The sequence below is a fragment of the Blennius ocellaris genome (genome assembly GCF_963422515.1).
Source record: "Blennius ocellaris genome assembly, chromosome: 16".
NCBI classification, from domain to species: Eukaryota; Metazoa; Chordata; class Actinopteri; order Blenniiformes; family Blenniidae; genus Blennius; species Blennius ocellaris.
The window spans coordinates 8451551-8473793 of NC_137665.1; the positions used below are offsets into that span (position 1 = coordinate 8451551).

A 22243-nucleotide genomic window follows, 5' to 3' on the forward strand; every position below is an offset into this window, starting at 1 on the left:
TAAATATTGTATTCAGCCATCAGTCACACATGAAATCGACCTGCATTTCATCCTACACCCACCCTATATCAAGATTTATGGCAGTTTCTTCACTGCTTCTGTACAGATCCCAATAGAAATGCTAAATATATGACAATATGTATTTTGCCAATGATAACTGATTCTGATTCAGGACTTCTGAGTTGCAGAATACATCACAGTATTATCAGCAACTGAAGCAAAGTCAACCGTTTGAGTGTCTGCAGCTTTGATGGATGGGCTGGTTGGTCATTTATCACATGTTTGGTGGTGTTGTTGTTTTACATGCAGAAAGTACACTGTATATATGGGAAAATTGAGGTATTCCTACTGCATCTACTGCAAATAAATTGTACAGTACTTCAAGTAATACAAAACACTATCTGTTACAAGAAGAACAACAAATCTACAAGGTTTATTATAACGTCCTTCGACTAACCCAAAGAGCCTTAAATGTCAGAAAGCTAATTTGGTTTGACATAACATAAAAAACAAACAATGTATTATAAAATTGCTGTCCAGCCTCTCCCGAACATATCATGTCTTTTTGTCTGGTTTCTTCCTAACTTGCCGTCTCTGTCTTTCCATATCATATCTTTGGCTTTCGTCTCATCCTCTCACGCCATTCCTTTTCCTACCTCAGCTGTCAACCTGACCCATATCTGTCCACCTGTTGTCTTGTACCATCTTGTGTGTCTTGGCCTTTCATGGGTGCTCAGTATCCCTCCTGCCAGTTGATGTACCCCCCTGCTCCCATCCCTCCCTCCTCTCATTCTGTATGTTGTCAAATCCCTCTTTGCCATACTCTCCTTGGTAATATCTACACATATGTCAATGTCTTTGTCCTCAAGAATCTGTGACCATTTTGTCTTGTTTTTTTTTATTTATCTACCTTGCCTTGATGTTTACTTTAATATTTCAATCTGTTTTTTCTATATATTAGGTACTCAACAGAAATGTGTATATAAATGGAAACTATCTGAGTTTTTATTGTTTAAAAATATATGATGGGATAGGTCACACATACACATTTACACGTACACATACATACACACTATATGTAAAAGCATTCCCACAGTTGCAGCAAATGGTTCTGAGTACCACTTGAATCCCAACAGGACCACGAGCACGCTTGTTTCAATAATGGATTTACTTCAATACCGTTGTATTAAAAGGTAAGCAATAACGTTGAATTTTTACAAATCCTACAATCATGTAACCGATAGCTTGAAAATACACCATATAAAAGCCAAATGCAGCCATTTGAGCGCACAATCATTGACAAAGACAATGCAAGTTGTTTCTACACCATCAAAGGCAACTGGGTCTCAAGAGTGCCTTGCTTGAGGGCACTTTGGCACATCGTCATGGCAAGATGGGGAATCGAGCCACCAAATCTTGGTAGTGGAAGACAACCCACTTTAATAATTGAGTCACAGTTGCCCTGCCAGTGTATGTATTTACATGTTTGTGCATTGGATAATGTTGAACACACTTCATTACCTTATTGTCTGACAGCCCTGTGACTTGGTCAACAAATTCCTCCTGGATCATGAAGGCGGCCAGGTTGGCAGTGTAGGAGGCCAGAAAGATGACAGCGAAAAAGGCCCACACTGAGACTATGAACTTACTGGTGGTTCCCTTTGGGTTTTGTACAGGCACAGAGTTGTTAAAGACCAGACCCCACAGCAGCCACACAGCCTTGCCCATGGTGAAGGAAGGGCCATGGGGGTCTGAGAGAGAGGACAGAGGAAAGACAGCAAAAGAGATGGAAAAATTAGAAAACCTGCCCCCCCAACAATTCCCTTTCAGGGACAATAGAGTGGATTATATTATCAGCAGCAATGTCCCTGATGCCTTTGCTTACCTTTTCCCTGTGCCAAGTTTCTGTTAAAGCCAAGAGGACTGATGTACTCAAACATAAAGACAGCCATTGCAGTCACCAGTAGGAGCATCACAAACATCATCACCCACACTGATGCGCTGAATGGCTCTGAAAGAGACAGAAAAACAAAGGAGACAGGGATTAAGTATTAATACGTGCAAAATTTTTATATCTTACACATCACTTTGCTCGTTTCATTCTTATCCTCTTTCTGTCTTTCCATGAACTGCAGGAATAGTTTAATCCTGCATATGCACCGACACACAATGATTAAGGAGCTTCAAGAATAGCCGGCTGTTTGCTGTAGATTCAGAGCCCCTACAGAAGCTACCATGCACACTTACACACACGTACACACACACACGCATCTCCTACTTGACTGTGTACAAAGGGGGTACAGTATAGAAAGGCCTGGTGTCAGCACTCCTGTCCTCCCTCCGAGCTCACAAGAGTACTGCAGAGATTAAACTCTGCTCTAATGTATGGGAGACCACTGTTGGCACACAGCCGTGCACTGTGTGTCCGTGTGTGTATGAGTAGGTGAAGTATGTGTGTACTGGCAAGCGGCCATTATGGGGGTTTCCTGCTAAGCCCCTATAATTGCCACTTTCACAGCACTAACTGCATGCTGCATACATGTCAGCATGTAGACCTACATGTGTGCCATTGTGCCTGTGTATGCAGCCATATTCTTGTGTTTGTCCTTCAAATTTCATAGATTACTTTGCTGGCATTTCGCTTTAGGCACATCTACGTCCATGCCATCATGTAATGTGTGCGGATATTTCAATGTTGATATGGAGGCACTATGCATTAAATGACTGGATCCACAGTCCGTGAGGTTGAAGTCCTGTGGTTAAGTCCCTCTCAGGTGGGTAAGAGTCACTGTTTCAGAAAGCTGGAGTCGAACTAAATCCTTTAGATGAAAGAGAAAGTATTGACAGCTGCGTAACTGAACTGAATTATGTTGTCAGTTCAGTATCTCAAGGAAAACACACGCACGCACACACGCACGCACGCTAAGAAAATGCCACAGAAGCTGAGAAAAAAAGATTAAAAAAAGCAAACAAGACAGTCCTGGTCTACATGCTCTCCCGAGTCCAACACCAAAGCAAGAGTGACTCAGTGACAGTTACCAAGGAAGGCTGACGGGGAGACGGTTCCATTACTACGAGAGACCATGACGCTGATACCAGTTTCCACGAACGGGACGGAGAAATCGATGACCTCAGAACGCTCCTCATTGATCGTCAGAGATCCGACGGCCATGACGGCTTTCTTATAGACCACCTTATCATCGGGGTTGGAAGATGGGGGGGGGGGGGGGGGATTGGGGAAGAAGGAGCAATAATAAGAATAGAGGGAAAGGTCATATTAAACTCAATCTGAAATCCAAATTCAACAAATAAACACAACCCACCAAAGAGACTGAAATGTTAAAAATGACAATTTTTAGTTGTCTGGTCCTTATTTTATATGATACAAATCTGTAACAGTATATGTCATGATAAAACTTAGAAATAAAACTACAATAAAAATGCCTGTAAAATCTCAGCATGATATTATATTGGACTAAAAGTACCAATAAACTGTTTTAATACAATCGCCTCACACATGGGAGCCTGTGCTGTGTATGATGAATGCCATATGAACTTCAAGCAGTGAATGAAGTCAACCATGAAATATACTGACAGCTATAAAGTTTACAGCCTTAAAATGAACTCCGGGACTTTACCTTCAAGTCAATGATAATTAAACCCATTCAAAGAAGTAAATAATATTTTTTGTTTGTGCTGCTGCTTCATGACTCTGAGGACACTTTTTTCTCTGCTGTGAACATTCAGTAAAATATGCAGCTTCACAAACACTCTTTATTTAGAAACCAAGAGTCACCACTAACTAGCTCTTTCGATAGCACCAATAAACTGCTGCATAGTCTTCATCCTTCAGGACTGTTATCCACAAGTTAATGGATTTGGAGGGATTTCAAACTGAGTCCTGTGCCTTTTTAAACATACAACATACATTTTAAAATGGTGATAAAATGTTCCCTTTTTCAAATTCCATTCTGCTTCGCTGACAATCGGTAGTCATCAACAGGAGCATTTCAAAAGAACTGGATTGGGTTGCACACACATTTGGATGCCATGTGACATTGACTTGTTGTCTGACTGCAGGGGTCTTTATTGACTTTTACTACAATCATGTAAATCCCACTCGCGCAGGCATGCACATGAAAGCAACCCTCTTACCTCTCCCACCATCCCATTCCAGACATTGTTGATCTTCTTGCCATGCTTGCCATTGGTTACCAGGTATAGGTCATAGGTGAACTTGACATACTTGGCAATCTTTTTCAGAATGTCAATGCAGAAACCTTTACAGCACTTCTTGATATATGTTCCACCAGCCTCTGTTGTGTTACTGCAAAAAAACAAAGAAAACAAAAATTTTATACATTCTGCATTACACATGGTAACAAGGTAACAAAGCAGCATGTGATTTAATTTCATCTCATTAAGCTCCATTGTCTTGTTTAAGTTCAAAACCACAAAACAAACAAACAAACAAAAAAAACCAACATTTTTTTGGGTCTCTCTTGTTAAATTTGTATGACTGCACCAATGAACACAAATCACCCTGGGACTTTTTCACCTTTAAGTTTAGGTCATTCAAATCAGGAATGACTGAAGGAAAAAAAAAGCTCCTTCGCACTCTGTCCCCAGAGGAGGAGGTTTTGACGGCACTGCATCTGTAAGCCTTGTGCCATCTGCGTACATGAATTTGAGAGCAGGAGAGTTCACACACTGTTCACGCACGCACGCACGCACGCACACACACACACACACACACAAATGCGTGCATCAATTCACAGCCACCTGGGAGTCTCATTTAACTTTTAGATGTGTGCTAATTAGAAGACGATAACCTCGTCCTTTAGTTTAACAACGTGGACACAAACTTGATGGAAAGTGTGAAAAATCACACGTGCGCACACACACACACACACACACACACACACACACACACACACACACACACACACACACACACACACACACACACACACACACACACACACACACACACACACACACACACACACACACACACACACACTCAGCTGTGACTGCAGCTTTCTTCATAGACAAAACTGCAGTATGTTGCTTTCAAAGATCGGTGCTAGGAAAACAATAGTCTTTTTGCTTCAAGTTTCTCTCACTAGTCGCTATTGATCTGTCAAACAAATGTCTCCCCAAGTGAAATTCTTCCCTCACTTCACACGAGAGAGACATTTACTTTTTATGGTCTAATAATTTGACATGAGAGAGAAAATTGTATCAAGCAGTGATAAGTCAGCAGTTGTGAATGACTTTTTCTGAAACTTTGCACATTTGCCCTGTGGGATTTGTTATTGTAACAAGAAATCATTTAACGCAGCTGTTAAATTATTAAAAATAAAATTAGGGAGCTGTATTGCGTCTATAAGCACCTGCTAAAATACTAAGTACATCTAATTCTTCATCAAACTCAATATGGGTAGTGTCTCCTTTGCCTTATTCAAATAAAAAGCTTTTTAATTATGGTAATGCAAATAATATATCGCAATTCTACATTTTTGTTTACCACTTCACTGGATTAAAGTAAGTACACTGAAGCACGACGGTAAGAGACAACAGAGTGGATGGATGGACTAAAAAAGGCAGTGGCTTGCGGTTCAGTATGCAGCTGGTCTATTTTTCATCTTAAAGCACTTAAATGACTTGAATCAGTCAAAGCACAAGTTCTGCTCACACGAAAAAAGAAAACCTCAGGAAAGTAGATTGAAAACGCTCACTTTGAGCAAATCAAGCACAGAAATGGGGAAAGTGTATTCTGAACATGGATTGTTTAACTACAATATTGTCCTTGTATAATCTGAGCAGTTGATTTGATAATAAAATGCTGCCATGTAAGATGAAATGATGTTAAAAAGGAGAAGGAGCCATGTGGTAAATACTTCAACAGTAACAGAAATAAGGACGATCAAGCCTGGCAGATTGTGGCAGGTTCAGCTGGCAGAGCAAACATATCAGCCATAACTTTAATAGGCATATTCATGAACACTGTGTCGTCATTTAGGCAGGTCACAGTACAGTCCAGGCAGTGAGAGCATGTGATGTTATAGAGGCTGTTTGCAAAGTTGCCAGGCCAACTTGATATAGAAACACTACAGGGCCTGAGGGGTCTCCAGAGAGGGCAGTGTGTGACTGTGTGCGATTGTGTGCATTAGTGTGGTTATGACTTGTTTCTAGGCCCAGCCTGGATGAGTGAATTTCTGGTTCTGCATGCATGGATACCCCTCCGACCCTGATCCAACCTCTTCAACCACTCCTCTTTTTCTGCCTCTTACCCCCCCCCCCCCCCCCATCTATCCCTCTTTCTCCAAATGGACAACAACGATGCTTGAGTGGGAATCGCGCTGTGGGAGGGAGGAATGCAGTCGAATGCATTGGCCTGTGAGTGAGTGGACATGTGGCAACAGAGAGTGTGTACGAGATTGTGAAAGTGTGTTTGTGTTGCGCCTTGGAGATGCTTTATCCACCGCCCTACTTCACAGTGATTCTGGTTGAAAATATCTTTCGGCCTCTTCCCCGAGACCCTATTAGTGCTTAATCAGCTCTGTTTGGCTCTCTGTGTGTGTGTGTGTGTGTGTGTGTGTGTGTGTGTGTGTGTGTGTGTGTGTGTGTGTGTGTGTGTGTGTGTGTGTGTGTGTGTGTGTGTGTGCATACATCTGTAGCAGTTACGGGGAGGGATTTTGCACACTTACAGATCATTGTAGGGAAAGAACGACACAAAGTGTGTATCAGACATGCCAATCTTACTGTGAGTGTGGCTCATGAATGTGGGGGTTCCAGTGGGGGGTGGGGTTATTAAATTATCTACAAACCGATTACATGCTTTGATTCAGCAGCACTCAAGCCACTCTGGGAGGCACACACACACGCACACACACACACACACACACACATCCACACTGTGCATGTGTGTATTTCATGAACATAACACAGCGGAGGGCTGCAAGTATTTGGGTGTTAGAGAGAAAATTGGTTGGGAAGGAAGTAAATTGCTGAGTTCAGCACTCGCCTCCATTTTCAGGGGGAGGAAAGGAGCTGTTGCATAGATTGAGCACTGCACCTCTTTCCCAGCTCGGAGGAGAAAGGCGAGCGCACATATGAGGAAACAGCCACAGTGCTCGAGATAATTAGGACCTCATATACATTTATATCAAATTAGCTGTACATTTCATTCATTTTATTGGATGCTAATGAATACTGAATACTGCTGAAATTTTTCATGGTGATAATTACCTGTTGCATCTTGTGTATTAATAATCTATTAGTTAGCTTATCTGGGATGAATAATCATGGGATAATGATCATGTGGATGCCTTTTCCTTGAGTGAATTTTTCCCTTTTTTCCATTTTAATGAAGAACTGTAAAAAAAAGTATCTGGAGGGTGAAAATAATTATTACTCGAGAATAATACCATGTTAGAATTTAGGTATAATGGACTTTGTGTGATAGTTGTAGTTATAGCTCTGTGATAGGAGGGTTGATCATTCCACACTTTGAAAGCTCTTGGTATTGGCTAAATAGAATTTGCCAGAGTCCAAGTACCCAATACTCTCCCTGGCTTGATTCTGTCAATGCCACATGCATACATAAATACATGTTTGTGTGACTTACTCTTTGATATGTTTCCTACAGGGCACGGAGTTCCTCATGCAGGTCCCAGTGAGTCTTTCTACATCCTCCACAATGACAAAAGGTTTTTCCTCCAGCGTGACAATGGACAGGTGGTTGTCATCGAGCTCGGCATCACCGAAGGAGTTGAACCGCGGCCACACCGGGTACTTAAGTGACAAACTGCCATTGTCCAGTCTCCCCATCTGGAAGGAATCAGAAGATCAATAATCAACTGGGTACATCGATAAGGTTGTTAGGGCACTAGAAGTAGAAACATTATATATTCTCACTCAACAGAGATGAAATAGATTCTATAATGTCCTTTCGAAGGCTGGTTTTGTGTAGGGACGCTGTAAAATGTTAGACATCCTTAATCAGACAGTTTTTACTGAGTTGATCTGTTTGAGGTGGATAAATGTCATTAAGCAGTGTCTGATTTCAGTTTATTACTGTATTATTTTGTTTGATTAATTAAAATAGATCATTAAAACAGATAAACTGATATTTACTCTATGTTGTTCAAAGGCCAAAATGCATGCCACAGTGGTGTACTTACACAATAATATATAAGAAATCATGAGGTGAAGGTATGCATGACAAGGAAACAAACTGAGAAAGCAGCATGGATGCAAGCACACGCATGGCAACGGGAGAGGTAGTGTTACAGCACGATAACGCCACGACTCGGTTAATAATTAAAAAAAGTTTTTAGAGCTGTGATGTCACCGTTTCCCCTATGGATGCTCTTTACTCAGCCACATCAGTCTATGAATGTACACTCACTGTGTGAGGGTGTGAGGGTGTGTGTGTGTGTGTGTGTGTGTGTGTGTGTGTGTGTGTGTGTGTGTGTGTGTGTGTGTGTGTGTGTGTGTGTGTGTGTGTGTGTGTGTGTGTGACCTGTGTTTTCATCAGGCGGAGAAGGCAGAGAGAGAGAGAGAGAGAGAGAGAGAGAGAGAGAGAGAGAGAGAGAGAGAGAGAGAGAGAGAGAGAGAGAGAGACGAGAGAGAGAGAGAGAGAGAGAAACAAAGCAACAGGCATTAAAGCTTTGCTTGACGTTTCAATTATTAATGAAACAGGAGCTAGAAAAAGACAAAACCTCACTCTTTACCTCTATTTCAAGATGCTTTCTTTTTCCACTTTTTTTTACTGTAGAGTTGAGTGTGCTATAGCCAAAGATCTTTGTGCGCATACATATGGAAAGCCCTCAATCAGAAGCAAATTGAAAAAGAGTGGAATCACTGCTTTGTTTCATGTGTGCAGTTGGGACATTTTCTCATACATTATATCAATGCTAATCTGCCACCTCTCTGACCCTAGAATCATCAGACTGTCGTTGCTTACCCACAAATGCACACATATAAGTGCAGTGATGTTGCTTTGCCTGGATGTTTTACTAAGTCATTAACAGGCAAGCAGAGAGGAGGAAGTGAAATTAGCATTTTAATTGTTTTGCTTTGAGTGGTTTTCTATCCTCTGACAGGGATTAGAGTCTCTTCGCTTTTAGTCGGCACCACTGTCAACAGCTCACTCTGCTGTCGGCTACATCCCTCAAAACTGTGCATGCACGTGTGCATGCACGTGTGCATGCGCGCGGCATTTTTTACACACATGCATGCATGCATGCATGCATGCATGCATGCATATATATATATATATATATATATATATATATATATATATATATATATATATATATATATATATATATATATATATATATATATATATGTGCATGTGCATGTGTGTGAGTTATTTACAAAATGGAAATTCTGGGAAGTGAGATGATTAATAACAATATGCTTTTGGGGGGAATTCAAGTAGAAGTTCAGGCTTGTTTCTCAATTGCGTTTGTAAATTTTGCCAAATTTAGCAAAATTGTTTTCCCGCAGGCCACAACTTGTCAAGCAGTCTCACAGTGAGGATATCCACAATTTGAATCTGAGCCTTTCTGAGTGGAGGCAGAATTTTCACACTGAACGTGGGTGGGTTCTCTTAATACACCGGAGAGGACTCGAGTGAGTGTAATTTGGTGACTCTAGATCGATCAATGGAAACGTCATAATTATCCAGGAATGTGTCCTGAACATTTTATTTAAAAAAAATCACAGTTTGAGACTTTTTTTCAACCTCCATCTGGCTAGTTAGCTACATTGCAAAGCAAATATAGTAGACAAACATGATAAACTTCAACCTTCAGGTATTTATATACCGTTGGTCTTAAGTGGTCTTAATTTGGTTGGATGAGTCAATAAACTCAGAGGAGAGATTAATGCTCCACACAAAATATGATTGACAAAATCAGAAAAAAAAGAGGAGTACAAGAAAAGCTGACTTCAGCAAGTCTTCACATTTTCTGTCCTGCTGCCCTCAGTTGGTGCTTCTCTCTAATTAAAGAAAGAGGGGTTATAAATTAATGCCTCAAGAGGTGGCAGGAATCTCTTTATCGACCAACTGGGCAGCAGAATGCTGAATCGTCCGGATGTAATAACAGATATTAAGCATATACGATGAATAGAACTTATTGTGTGTGTGCGTGCGTGTGTGTGTGTGTGTGTATGATATGATAGTGAGGCCAGTAGGAGGTTAGAATGATAGTTCCCGTGGGATTACTGCACTGTAACTACTCGTGGTGGCAACCTTACCGCATCATTGCTCTGCAACCGATTTAGAGCCATTCGGTGATGAGATGACACTCTGCCCCTGAAGAAAAGCTTCTCTGCATCTTTTATTGCTTCGTTTCATGTTGTTGCTTGTTTTTTATATTATTCCAGCCATGCCTTCTTTTATTGTTGCATCTTCATCCTTTAAGGGTTTCGGTATTTGAACCAACATTAATTTCTCGATTTTATCTTCCTCACACTGGCTCGTCTCTTCTACCTGACCTCTGCACACATTCAAGGGCAATAATAAATGAAAAGCCCCAATGAGTAAGCGAGAGCGCATCATAAAAGAATAAATAAAAAACAAGGGTCAGAGAACTTACACGAAGCACATTCTATGAGCCAGTCTCACAGGGAGAGTTACTGCGGTGGCAAGTTGCATTATGGGAGAATGAGTTCCTAATAGCGTGGAGAAACCCATTCAGTCATAAAACAGTATCTGTCACTCCTGTCAGAGGAAATTATGTTGGAAAAATAGATTCTCCCTCTCCTACAGTTGCTCCAAAATGTGTGTGTGTGTGTGTGTGTGTGTGTGTGTGTGTGTGTGTGTGTGTGTGTGTGTGTGTGTGTGTGTGTGTGTGTGCGCACGCGCGTGTGTGTGTGTGTGTGTGTGTGTGTGTGTGTGCTTACGTACGTGTGTGCTGCCTCTGCTTGGATGTGTCAGTGTGCATGTGCTAGCCAATGTTTGTGTGCAAAAAAATGAGGGCAGAGAAGAAGGGAATGACAGAGTGGAAGAGCACGAGAAAGCTGCATCTATTGATTCAGACATATTTCCTTAAAGTGAAGCGTTTTTATTAAGATTCAGACGAAAGTGATGCCCAGATCGCAAATGCATGTGTGTGTGTGTGTGTGTGTGTGTGTGTGTGTCAACTGGGAGGTGTGGGCGTGTGCACATGGGCCTTAGTGAGTCTCCCTTCTCCATATTGTGATTCTCCAAGCACAAATCCCATGCTGTCAGTAATAATTATTTTGTGAACTGGCTGCTAACACCACAGCAGTTCCTGAAGCAATTTACACACTCCATCTACTCAGCAGGAATAAAACATAACATCCTGGTTGTGATCGGTAAATACACTTTTCTCATTCAGTTGGCAAAGTTGTACTGTAACTCAAAGCAATTAAAGTCGTTTGGATTTTGTGCAAGTGATGGAAACACAATATTCAACCAAGCATAAAGGTACATTTACATTTCTATTGAGCAGGAAGTAAATATGGTGCACTGGTAATTTCATGAACACTGTGATACCAGTTTGACACTTGTTAAATTCTTGCAAAGCCTTGCAAAACAATAAGGTATTGAAGCAATGGGAGCTCAGAATTCGGTTACCATTATCTGCTAAATCTTAGTAACGAATTTTGATAAAGTGTAAATAACTCATACCAATAATCTTGTACTATATAATTGGATATGAAATGTCAAGATTTACCAGTCGTGTACATATAAAGCCTCAAAACACAGTCTGACAAGTTCTAGCTTGAGAACCTGCACAGATAAACTGATCTTTCCGGGATGATCTGCAGGAGATCTCGGTGGCTTTCTTTAAAGGACGTGATGAAATGGGTAAAATCGAAGAAACACTATGGCAATATCTTCCTCTGCAGTGATCACTTCACACCAACTTTATTTTGAGAGGAGGCAACAATATAAACCATCTCCTGTAAAGATAGAAAAATATTATTGTGCATTTACATGCTTTTTCATTTAACACACAGTGATGCAGTGATTAGCACTCCTGCCACACAGCAAGAATATACCTGGCTCAATTTTCTCCCAAAGTCCAAAGATTTGTCTTTCAGGTGAATTGGTCTCTTTAATTTGACTACAGATGTGTTTATGAGCAGAAATGTCTTTCTGTCTCATTGTGTTTGCCCTGTGAACTGCTCCGGGTATGGAAGGTTCACATTTTATCAAACAAGTTTACTTGTGTTAGTAAAAAATTTAAAAAATCCCCAAAATAAGCTTCTGAAGATCATGAGGTTGTTTTTAAGAAAATCATTTACCATGTTTGGCATTTGGGGATTAAAGCATAGATATATAAATAATGCCACATTTTGATTTAAAATAATCCTTAAATGAAAGTAAAATAGTTTGCCACAGTCACAGTTTGACCAACATTTTGTATGTTCCCCATACCACTGCACAAGTTCCAGCCTTCTGATCTTGTGAAATATATTTGCATGATTTGTTCTAAACTGTGACTTCTGTGAACATTATTGGAAGACTATCATACCATCTTGAAAAAACTAAATCCAATGACATGGAGCATCCAGCGACACAGGTGTGGCAATTTCAAAAGTAGCTCTTGCGCAAACTTCTAATCAAAGCAGCAGCATGTGTGTGCTGCAGTGAAGAGCAGGTGTGGAGGCTTTGGAAACCTGAGTGCTTAAACACCTGTAGTGGGAGGAAAAAACAGAAATGACACAAAAGCTGGTGGCTCCGTTCCACCTCTCTCTTCCTCTACCTCTCTCTCTCTCTCGCTCTCTCTTTGTGTCTCCCGTTCTTCAAGCTCATTTGCTCTCGCAACCCTGGCCCATCTGTCTCTATCGCGCTCTTGTCTCGGTACTGTTCCATATTGCTCCTCTCTCCCTGTCTCTACCTCATGTGCCCCAAGGGGACACATTTTGTATTTTTAGTGCATATCCATATTTTACAGAATTTTTATCTCTTGATCATCATGGAAGTCTCTCTCTCTCTCTCTCTCGCTCTCTCTCTCTCTCTCTCTGCCGCTGATTTCTGGTGCATGGGTGGGACAGCAGCTTCAGAGAGAGAGAGAAGAGAGAGAGAGAGAGAGAGAGAGAAACTCCCAATTATGGTTCCACTTTGAGTTTCTGTGTCTCTCATCCTTTGAGTCTCTTCCCCTGCACCACAGTGAAGTGGCACTGATCAATTTCACAGACTCACAACATCCTTCCTCTCCTCAGCACACTAACAAAAGATTGTGCATGTGCCTACGCCTGTGCACGCTGGTGTGTACAGGTATGAAATATGTAAAAGCCCAAAGATTGGAAGGATTATGTAGAGACTGTGCACATTGCAGCAAACTAAACTGCATACTGTAGCACACACACACACACACACACACACACGTGGATGTGACCTGAATAACAACCAGCCGCAAAACTATTAAGAACAGTGTTTCTGTCAATAACCAGCATTGAAGGGTAAACACACATACACGCGCACACACACACACGCGCACACACGCACACACGCACACGCACACACACACACACACACACACACACACACACACACACACACACACACACACACACACACACACACACACACACACACACACACACACACACACACACACACACACACACGGGAGCGGTGACCCATCACCACCTCAATAACAGAGTTCTCGGGTCTTGATTAACTGCGGTTTGAAGCGCTATCAGAGATCACAAGACTAGAGTGCAGAGATTATCTGACCTGCACTACGAGGTAAGGGAGAAAAGAAAAGGATGAAAAAAGAGATCAAAACAGTGAATGATTGAAATGTTTATATAGTGAAAAACTTCAAAAAAAAAAAGCCCAAAAGACTCCAGTTGAAGGTAAGGGATGTGGTAAATTGACAAACTAAATGAATGGAAAGACAATGACTCTAAAACAAATAATTATCAATCTTCCCTTTCTTTCCTATTCATAAATTTCCTGTGCCGACACCTCTCTCTTTTATCATGCTTCTCTCAGACCTCTTCTTTCAGCCTCGCCATTTCCCCAAGTATGAGCTATCGGGGCATTAAATATGAGCTATTTAAGTTAGTATGAGACAGTCAGACGGAGGTATAAAGATGCATGGCTGCCATTTAAAGTCCATTACGATGGCAAGAATACTGAACCATATATGTACAGAAGCTATTCTTCATGGAAGCTTCTCCACATTAACCAGTTGAAGAAATCTATATGCTTGTTGGTAAATGAGCTCATTGATCACTGAAGTGCTGTATGATGAAGCAGAGGTGACATGTTCGATTCTGAGTTTAGTTTTTGTCCAGTATGTTTTTTTACAAGGTAAGGATTGTGAACAATTGTGGATTAACCAGTAGATGAATTAAGAATGGCACTTTACTCAAAAGGTTAGCAGAAAATAGCAGAAAAAAATACATGTATGCACAGTTCATGTCGTAAGAGTTGAATTAGGAAACAAATGCATTTGTTCATTTGTTTGACAACACACCTGGTTGGTTTCCGATGTCACCTACCTTGGCTACAAAGAGCACCAGCTAACGGAAGTAACTTACTGGAACAGCTCTAAAATGCGAATGGGATGCAAAGGCAGCATGATGATGAAGGTCAAATCTCACTAACATAGTTCAAAGAAATGCGAGTGTTTAATAGCCACTATTATATAAGATTACACATAAGATCAGTTATAATAATGATTAACAGTAGATATCCTCTGGAAAGTCAGACAAATACATACATAAGTCCAGCATAAAACGTAGGCCCCATTTACGTGATGTTTTCATGTGAAAACAGAAAACCTTCCTTGCGTTTTGGGTGTCAATTTACATGACAATGGTGGTCGGAGCCACTGAAAATGCAATTTTCTGGAAACAGCTCCCAAAGTGGAACTCTGTGAAAATGTTCTGAGACGGGAGGAAACAGAACATTTCTGAAACGCTACCTCTGCACAAGTGCACCACAACCGTAGTAAATGTTCTGCACATGTGCGATTTGATGAATGACAACAATGGCGACCTCCAGGATGTCGTGACTCCCAGTTCATATTCTCCTGGGACTTGGTAGTTTTATAGTCGAGACTCAACTGGAATAACAATCCAACTTGCTCCTCTGTCCACACGAATGTCAGTGTACTCACCTTTGTTAATGTCTATGGTTTATTGTTCTCTATGAGTACGTGTGTGTGGTTTTATTACAAAAACAAACAACAGCACCCACTAGTGGCCCAACATAAAAGCTATATTGAGCGTTTCTGAACATCGTTTTCAAAATTTTGCTGTGTAAACATGAAACTTTTCTGAAACAAAAAGGCTAAGACAACACTTTTTCACTTGAATTTTTGTCACGTAAACAGGGCCTTAACGTTTTATTGCCAGAAGCAGTAAAACACACAAACGTGCAATAATAGCAAGGGTGTAATTTTTTCTCTATATTTTATGACATTGCTCTTCTTAATCTACTTAGTCTTCTTCATAACAAAATTATAAACTACTGCAGCACAATGCAAAACTATCTGGGCATTTTAAGTTACTTTTGACTATTTTGGAAAAGTGCACATGCACTAATTCTAATTTAATTGACTAAATGCTGTCTAGGAAATAGAAAGCATCCCCAACGTACCACATAGGTATCCTACCTTTTCCCACTCTCTCTCCTTGTTTAGAACAATGACCACCAGCTTTGGATGTTCCTGATATCCATCTTCTGTGAATGACAAGTCTCTGCCATCCCACGTCACATTCATCATGTACCTGAGGAGCGTGAGAAGAGGAAGGGGTGGTCAGGGCAGAAGGGCAGAGAGTAATAAGAAGTAAAATATATTACCAGAATGAGAAGTGAGGTGGGGGGGGGGTTGTGGAGGAATTAGTGAATAGAAAAAAAGGGAAGGAATGAATGGCGTGGAGGCAAAGAGAGGGAAACGAATATTGAAATACATTAGCATGTGAAAAGTCCATTTAAAAAGTGAATAACTTCATGAACATATTAAATCCGACTCTTCTCTATTGAAAGTATTAAAGCACATTTGAGTCTTTTAATAAAGATACTGAACAAAGTGAGGCAGTAATAATTTAGTTAAAGCACAAAAACAAAACAAAAAAGGAAATAAAAGCAAGAATGTGATAAGATGTATTCATAAGCTATAGGATCCTTACAGTAAAATCTAACACTATACTATATATACTACACACTATAATGAGTGACCCATATGGCAGGTCGCATTAGCTAAGATGGAGGGCAGTGGGAAGATATTCTTGGGTCCACACAGCCTCCACATTAATCATGGCCGTCCTTCCCCACTCTGTCTGCCTCACTCCTTCTGTCAGCGGTCATGTACAACACAGAGGAGATGGCTCCTCCTTTCTCCCTCCTCCGCTCCATTGTGGGGCTGGGCAATGGGGCAAACTTCTAAATGGACCATGAGTGACTGAAAAACCATGGTGGGCTTGCAGGTGATGTGTTCATGCTCTGTGCGATGACATGTTATGTATGAATCAGGTCACAAAAACAAAGGGAAAAATGCCATTCACCGCCAGTGGTGATAATTACATCTGTGAAACAACAGCTTTTCGACCTATCTACCGACGTTATTTTGGAAAGCCATAGGGCCTGATCTACCGCAGCTTTGCACATATGAAAAACAACATATGTAATATTGTGTGCACATGTTTGGAAATATTGAAGATCACATTTGACAGATATGTAAATGAAAAAGTAATAATTTGTCAAGTTTACTTTAATGAATTTAGAATATCTGGGAAGAGTTTATGCTAACAATTTAATGCACATTATTATAAAGGTGCAAAATTGGCTCAACTTTGAGCTGAAAGCTCAAAGTTATTGTACCTTTTTTTTTTTTGCCAGGTTCAGATTTATTCACTATAATGCTCTGATATGTCTGATAACTTATTCCACGACACGCCCAATTCCATGGTGTCACATTTCATTTAATGTTTGTGGGGATTCAGTTCCCTATTCAATCACTTCATGTCAAACACATGCAAATGCAAATTGAAGCAATACCATTTCCAGAAGATATTTTTCATGTAAACAGGGTCTAATGCACATAAAACTCATTTGAATACTCATGCTCACACAGGATGAATTCTGGGTTTCATGATCACCTGCAAAACACAACCTATTTAGCATGCACACACACAGTATTTTTGGACGTCTTGCAAAAAACTCCCTTAAGGCCTTCACAATGGTCGTTAATGTTATGTACTTCCTACTACACTGGTGTGTTAAAGAGTCAAACAGCAATTAATTAAATACCACTCCACATGGACGGGGACAAACATAATTGTTAAAAGGACTGTGTAATGTGTGTGGGTGGATGGTGACATTTAATGATACCAACATTTTCCTTTAAGCTGCGCACGAACACACACACACACACACACACACACACACACACACACACACACACACACACACACACACACACACACACACACACACACACACACACACACACACACACACACACACACACACACACACAGAATCACATTTCCCAGATGAAATCAGCCAGCGATAAGGGGATTCAGTAGGTTCTGTGATTGATATAATCTTATTGGGCTCAAAGCAGCCAGGTGAGTACTATTAACCAATGTGAATGGGTAAAGGATGCAGTGCTCAATTATGTTGAACTGCAAGTAGAGACGGTGGGACGAGTATCTATTCAATAGTTCTGCTCTTTTTAGGCAACAGGGCACCTCTGTATGAATGAGAAGCTGACATGTTTTCACATCATTTCCACATGCACACATGTGAGAATACAAAAACTGCCTATCCATACTGTGCTGGATTAAGAGTCTGCGCCAAATACTAACTGAAAAACATTGTTTGTGGCCTGGACCCAAAAACATGTCAGCTTTAAACAAGTATATTATAAAAAAAATGAGGTGCAACTTGTTAAATTTTAAAATCAATTGAACATCATATACCAAGACATCAAAATGAAATGTAGGCAGGATTACCTATTGTAATGCCTATTCCATGTAATCTGATTGTTAAATCAGTCAGTGTGGTTCTGCTCCAAACATCACTGCTACCTGCTGAGTGAATCACCTTTAATATTATAACAAGGAACAAATGTGCTTCTGTTAAACAGAATGCAGACAGGACAGACAGATTACGTGTGCTCGTGCATGCGTGTGTGTGTGTGTGTGTGTGTGTGTGTGTGTGTGTGTGTGTGTGTGTGTGTGTGTGTGTGTGTGTGTGTGTGTGTGTGTGTGTGTGTGTGTGTGTGTGTGTGTGTAAGTATATTTGGGCTGACGCCCGTTGGACAGGTGGACCTGATAGGGTGTTGCTAGGATACGGACACAGACTGAAGTGTACATGCTGGAAAATGACCCCTGATAACCCCAAATGAACATGCCTGCACACAAACTGAGAAGTGCTATTATCCTAACCCCACCTCAATAATTCTCAGCATAATGTTTCCTCTCCCCCTGTAGCACAGATCAAATTTCACTCACTTTCCTACACTAAACCTTCTATTCATTGGAAGAGGGATGTGGGAAAATGGAGCAAAGGTGGGGAAACAGACATTCGAGATGGAATACCAAAAAAAAGAAAGAAAGATAAATGAAACAGAAGTGAATAGAAGATGAGGGAAGTATAGATGAGAGAGGAGGGGAAGGACTAAGCATCGGCAGTTAGGATAAAAATAACTTCAGTGATATTTTTTTACTCCCCTCTTCTTATTTTGGAGTAAAAAAGGACTATGATGATAAGAGGTGGGGGTTGGGGGGGGGTACTGCAGCAGAGTGAACCCAACAGTACTGCAGCAGCCAAATAAGAGCACACACTGCATTACAGCTACATGTGGCGGACACTCTCCATCCATGCTGTTTTCTTCAACCTTTGCGACAATGAGCCTTAAAAACTGTTGCAACTTAAAGCAAGTGGCCTTTGTTTACAAGATGAGTGTCTACAACAGCTTCTTCTCTGGTAACGGCGCTACACTCGGCTCTGTCAAAGTGCTCTTGTAACAAAAGATATATGATCTCAAGTGCTCACTTCTTCTGAGTTGCTCTGAAACTCCCAGAGTGTATAAAGGGCTCACTTTGTGATAAGAACTCTACATTTTATCTGAAGAAGCCTTATACCGCAGGGGGAAGAGTCACCACACAAACATTGAGATGAACTGCACAACACATGGCGCAAAGGACCGAAATCTCTATCCATGCTAAAGTTGAATACTAGCAATCATGTTAGATCTATGAAGGGACACAGGCAGGAAAGATGACAGAAGGAAATGAATCAATGCTGATTGAAAACATGAACTCTGGGCCTCCGGTGGCATGTATTGAGGATGGCATGTAGACATAGAGAACAAGATAACGAGTTATCAGTCTGCTCCACAATCATACTCCTGCATTTGTGAGTTTGGGCGGCACAACATCAGCCCTTCCAAATGCATTTAGACTTTTCCATGTTTTTGCAGTTGCACCATAAAATGCAACTCGTGTCCACACAGCTACTCCGGCAGGATTTCCTTTTGTTGCGGTAAATGGGATTTATGTCGACTTGGGATCCATCTCATTGTGGCTTTGTTTATTATTGTAGATTTTCTCCAACATGGAAATCCATTTTCAAGGTAGGAATTCCTTGTGATGATTTCTTCAATATGCTCAGAGAACTCAGGGTGGACTATATGCAGTGTTGTATATTTTAATCAATCAACTCTAGCTACTTATTTCGTACTCTCTAAGTTACTGTAACTAATGAGTAATTATTCTGTAATATTCACATCACTTTCAATAGTTTTCACTTAAGTGAAGAAACTATAATAATGTCAGATGAAGGCATCAGGTTGTATAAATGCCAGCTCACATTTGTTTCAGGTTGCTAAAACATCACATTCACCGGAGAAACAGGCAGACATTTTTCATTCGGCTGTCAGGACGGTTGCGTTGCTTCAGGATGAATGAGGCACTCCTACTTCAATATACAGGAGTTTAGTGAAGCAGTAACAGAGCTGCTCCTCACTGATGGAAACAGGCTCTGTAATAAATGTTCATGCATGAGACCAAATAATCCAGTAAGACTTAAACATGTTGCTAATTATAGAACTGTATCCAGCCGCTGATATGTTACTGCCAAAAGTAGCAGGATATAGTAGTATTTTACTTTAATAAAGTTAGTCAGAATACGGTCTGTATAGGATATTTGTCAAAGTAAATAGAATTATATAAAATGGTTGATCAAAGAAAAGCACTTTAAACTAATGCGTGGAACAACTGTGGCCGACAAAGCAATAGTAATGAAGTGACTGAATAGGGAATTTAAACTGAGTAAAAACATCTGTTCACTATCTAAAAGAAGATGAGGCCACAAAAAAACTATAGTATTCTCAAAAGAGCTAACTATAGCTTTGGCTATGGTAAATTTAACTGCCATCTGTTTTCTTTTTTGTTGTTGTGTTTTTTTTGGGGGGAAGGTCATGTTTATAATACTATTGTTTTAACCCTCTTAAAAACATTGGCTGAAATCACATTGGTTGATGGAGCTCCACCACCCTCCAACTGGACAGTGCTGTGTAAAATGCACACCCACTGCTGACTAATGGACACTTCATTTTAACCAGCAGGCACTTGAAGCACATTTAGCTCATTGTTTTAAATTGGAAATTGAGATGTCTGCTTTTGCTCGGCAATCACCTTGCACCATCAATATTCAAATTAGACTGGGTGCATAGACTACCACACACAGGCACATGGTGCTACTTATACACACAGGTTTGTTATATTAAAGAATTATTCAGTCCCAGTCTCACACAGATTGTTGCCTCGGAGGTTTGAGGGCGAAAAGCGCTGCTTTGTTTGTGTTTGCAGATTATCTCACTCACACTCCCAGAAGTACAGCTTTGAGGAAAAAGAGATCCTTGTACATTTTTGGTCCTGCCTTCTACTTTTAGTTTAAAAATGCTCAAAATTTTAGCTCTTGAGGCACTAAACAAATGTGTTTTGTCTGTTATAATCAAAGTTGCATGTATAAACAGACACATGCTGAACACAGACATTTGTTCCTATTCACTTAACAACTGCAAACGTAATTTCACATGCACATTTCTTGAGACAAGATAAATAAAATATATCAATGTCATTGGCAAACGATGGTGACATGAATGCATAATATGACGTGTGGAGCGGCTTAGCAAGTTGAGATACTTAGGACACACTAATGGATTTGATTGGTTTTATACATTTTGGTAAATTACGTCATCTCCTGATAGTATTGAGAAATGGTTATTACAAACACATGATAGAATGCTCACATGAAAACTCCTCTGTAACCATAATTGTGTTTTATCAGCAGAAGTCTACCAGAATATGTTGCTCTTCTTTTATAGACTCGGTTTCACTGTGCTTTATGAGTGTAGTGTGTGTGTGTGTGTGTGTGTCTGCTGCACAGTAACGATAGCTGCCCCAGGACTCACTATGTGTGTGTAATGTGCATGTGTGTGTTTTCTGAGGTCTGACCCTCATATATCAGGTCGAGAGTCTGAAATTACCTGTCAGAACAAACTACTACCACCACGCCTTCCCCACAGATACACACACATGCTTGCACGCACCCGCACACCTACACCTACACACACACACACACACACACACACACACACACACACACACACACACACACACACACACACACACACACACACACACACACACACACACACACACACACACACACACACACACACACACACACACGTGGACTAATAAATAAGTGCTAAAGTCTTTTAAGGCACACTGTTCACCACAGCAAGGTGAGCAGTACACTGTAAATCTGTCATGACAGAACATTCTCTGAAGGGGGGATATTTCTCTTGTTTTGAACGTGCACATGCACACACACAGTCAAGACTACACAGTTAAACCTGCACATGCACGCACAAAATGTTACTTTATCTGATGGCTGCACTGGCCAGCACAATTAGATAACCATTTGTCTACAGTTATTTTTTTCTTCTTTCTTTCAAATAGTTTATAATTATTTTATAACACTGCAAAACATTAATCTTGGATGTGTCACAGTGGATTTATCATCACACCTGTCACGAGCTGAGTGAGTGGGGGGAAAACTTCACGGAAAGCCCACGCGACATGTCACTGCAGCACTAACAAGTCGTAATATTATCATTAAAACCAGACGTGTTGGACTGAGATGTGTTGACAGCGATGAAAAAGCTGACCATTTTTCTGATAAATCAAATAACTGTAACAAGGCACAGCTGAGTAT

The 22243-nt window shown here is 40.6% G+C and overlaps 1 protein-coding gene across 1 annotated transcript in view; it reads right to left on the reverse strand.

Moving 5' to 3' along the window:
- grin2aa (glutamate receptor, ionotropic, N-methyl D-aspartate 2A, a) overlaps positions 1–22243 on the reverse strand; it is a gene marked incomplete at its 3' end in the record, with an annotated part of 126020 nt that overhangs the window by 18102 nt on the left and 85675 nt on the right. The window contains exons 4-9 of the mRNA XM_080511819.1: positions 15624–15738; positions 7634–7836; positions 4156–4327; positions 3040–3193; positions 1886–2011; positions 1522–1751 (exon numbers count right to left, since the gene is read on the reverse strand). Coding sequence (XP_080367945.1) covers positions 1522–1751; positions 1886–2011; positions 3040–3193; positions 4156–4327; positions 7634–7836; positions 15624–15738 — 1000 coding nt within the window. The remainder of the gene's footprint in view (positions 1–1521; positions 1752–1885; positions 2012–3039; positions 3194–4155; positions 4328–7633; positions 7837–15623; positions 15739–22243) is intronic.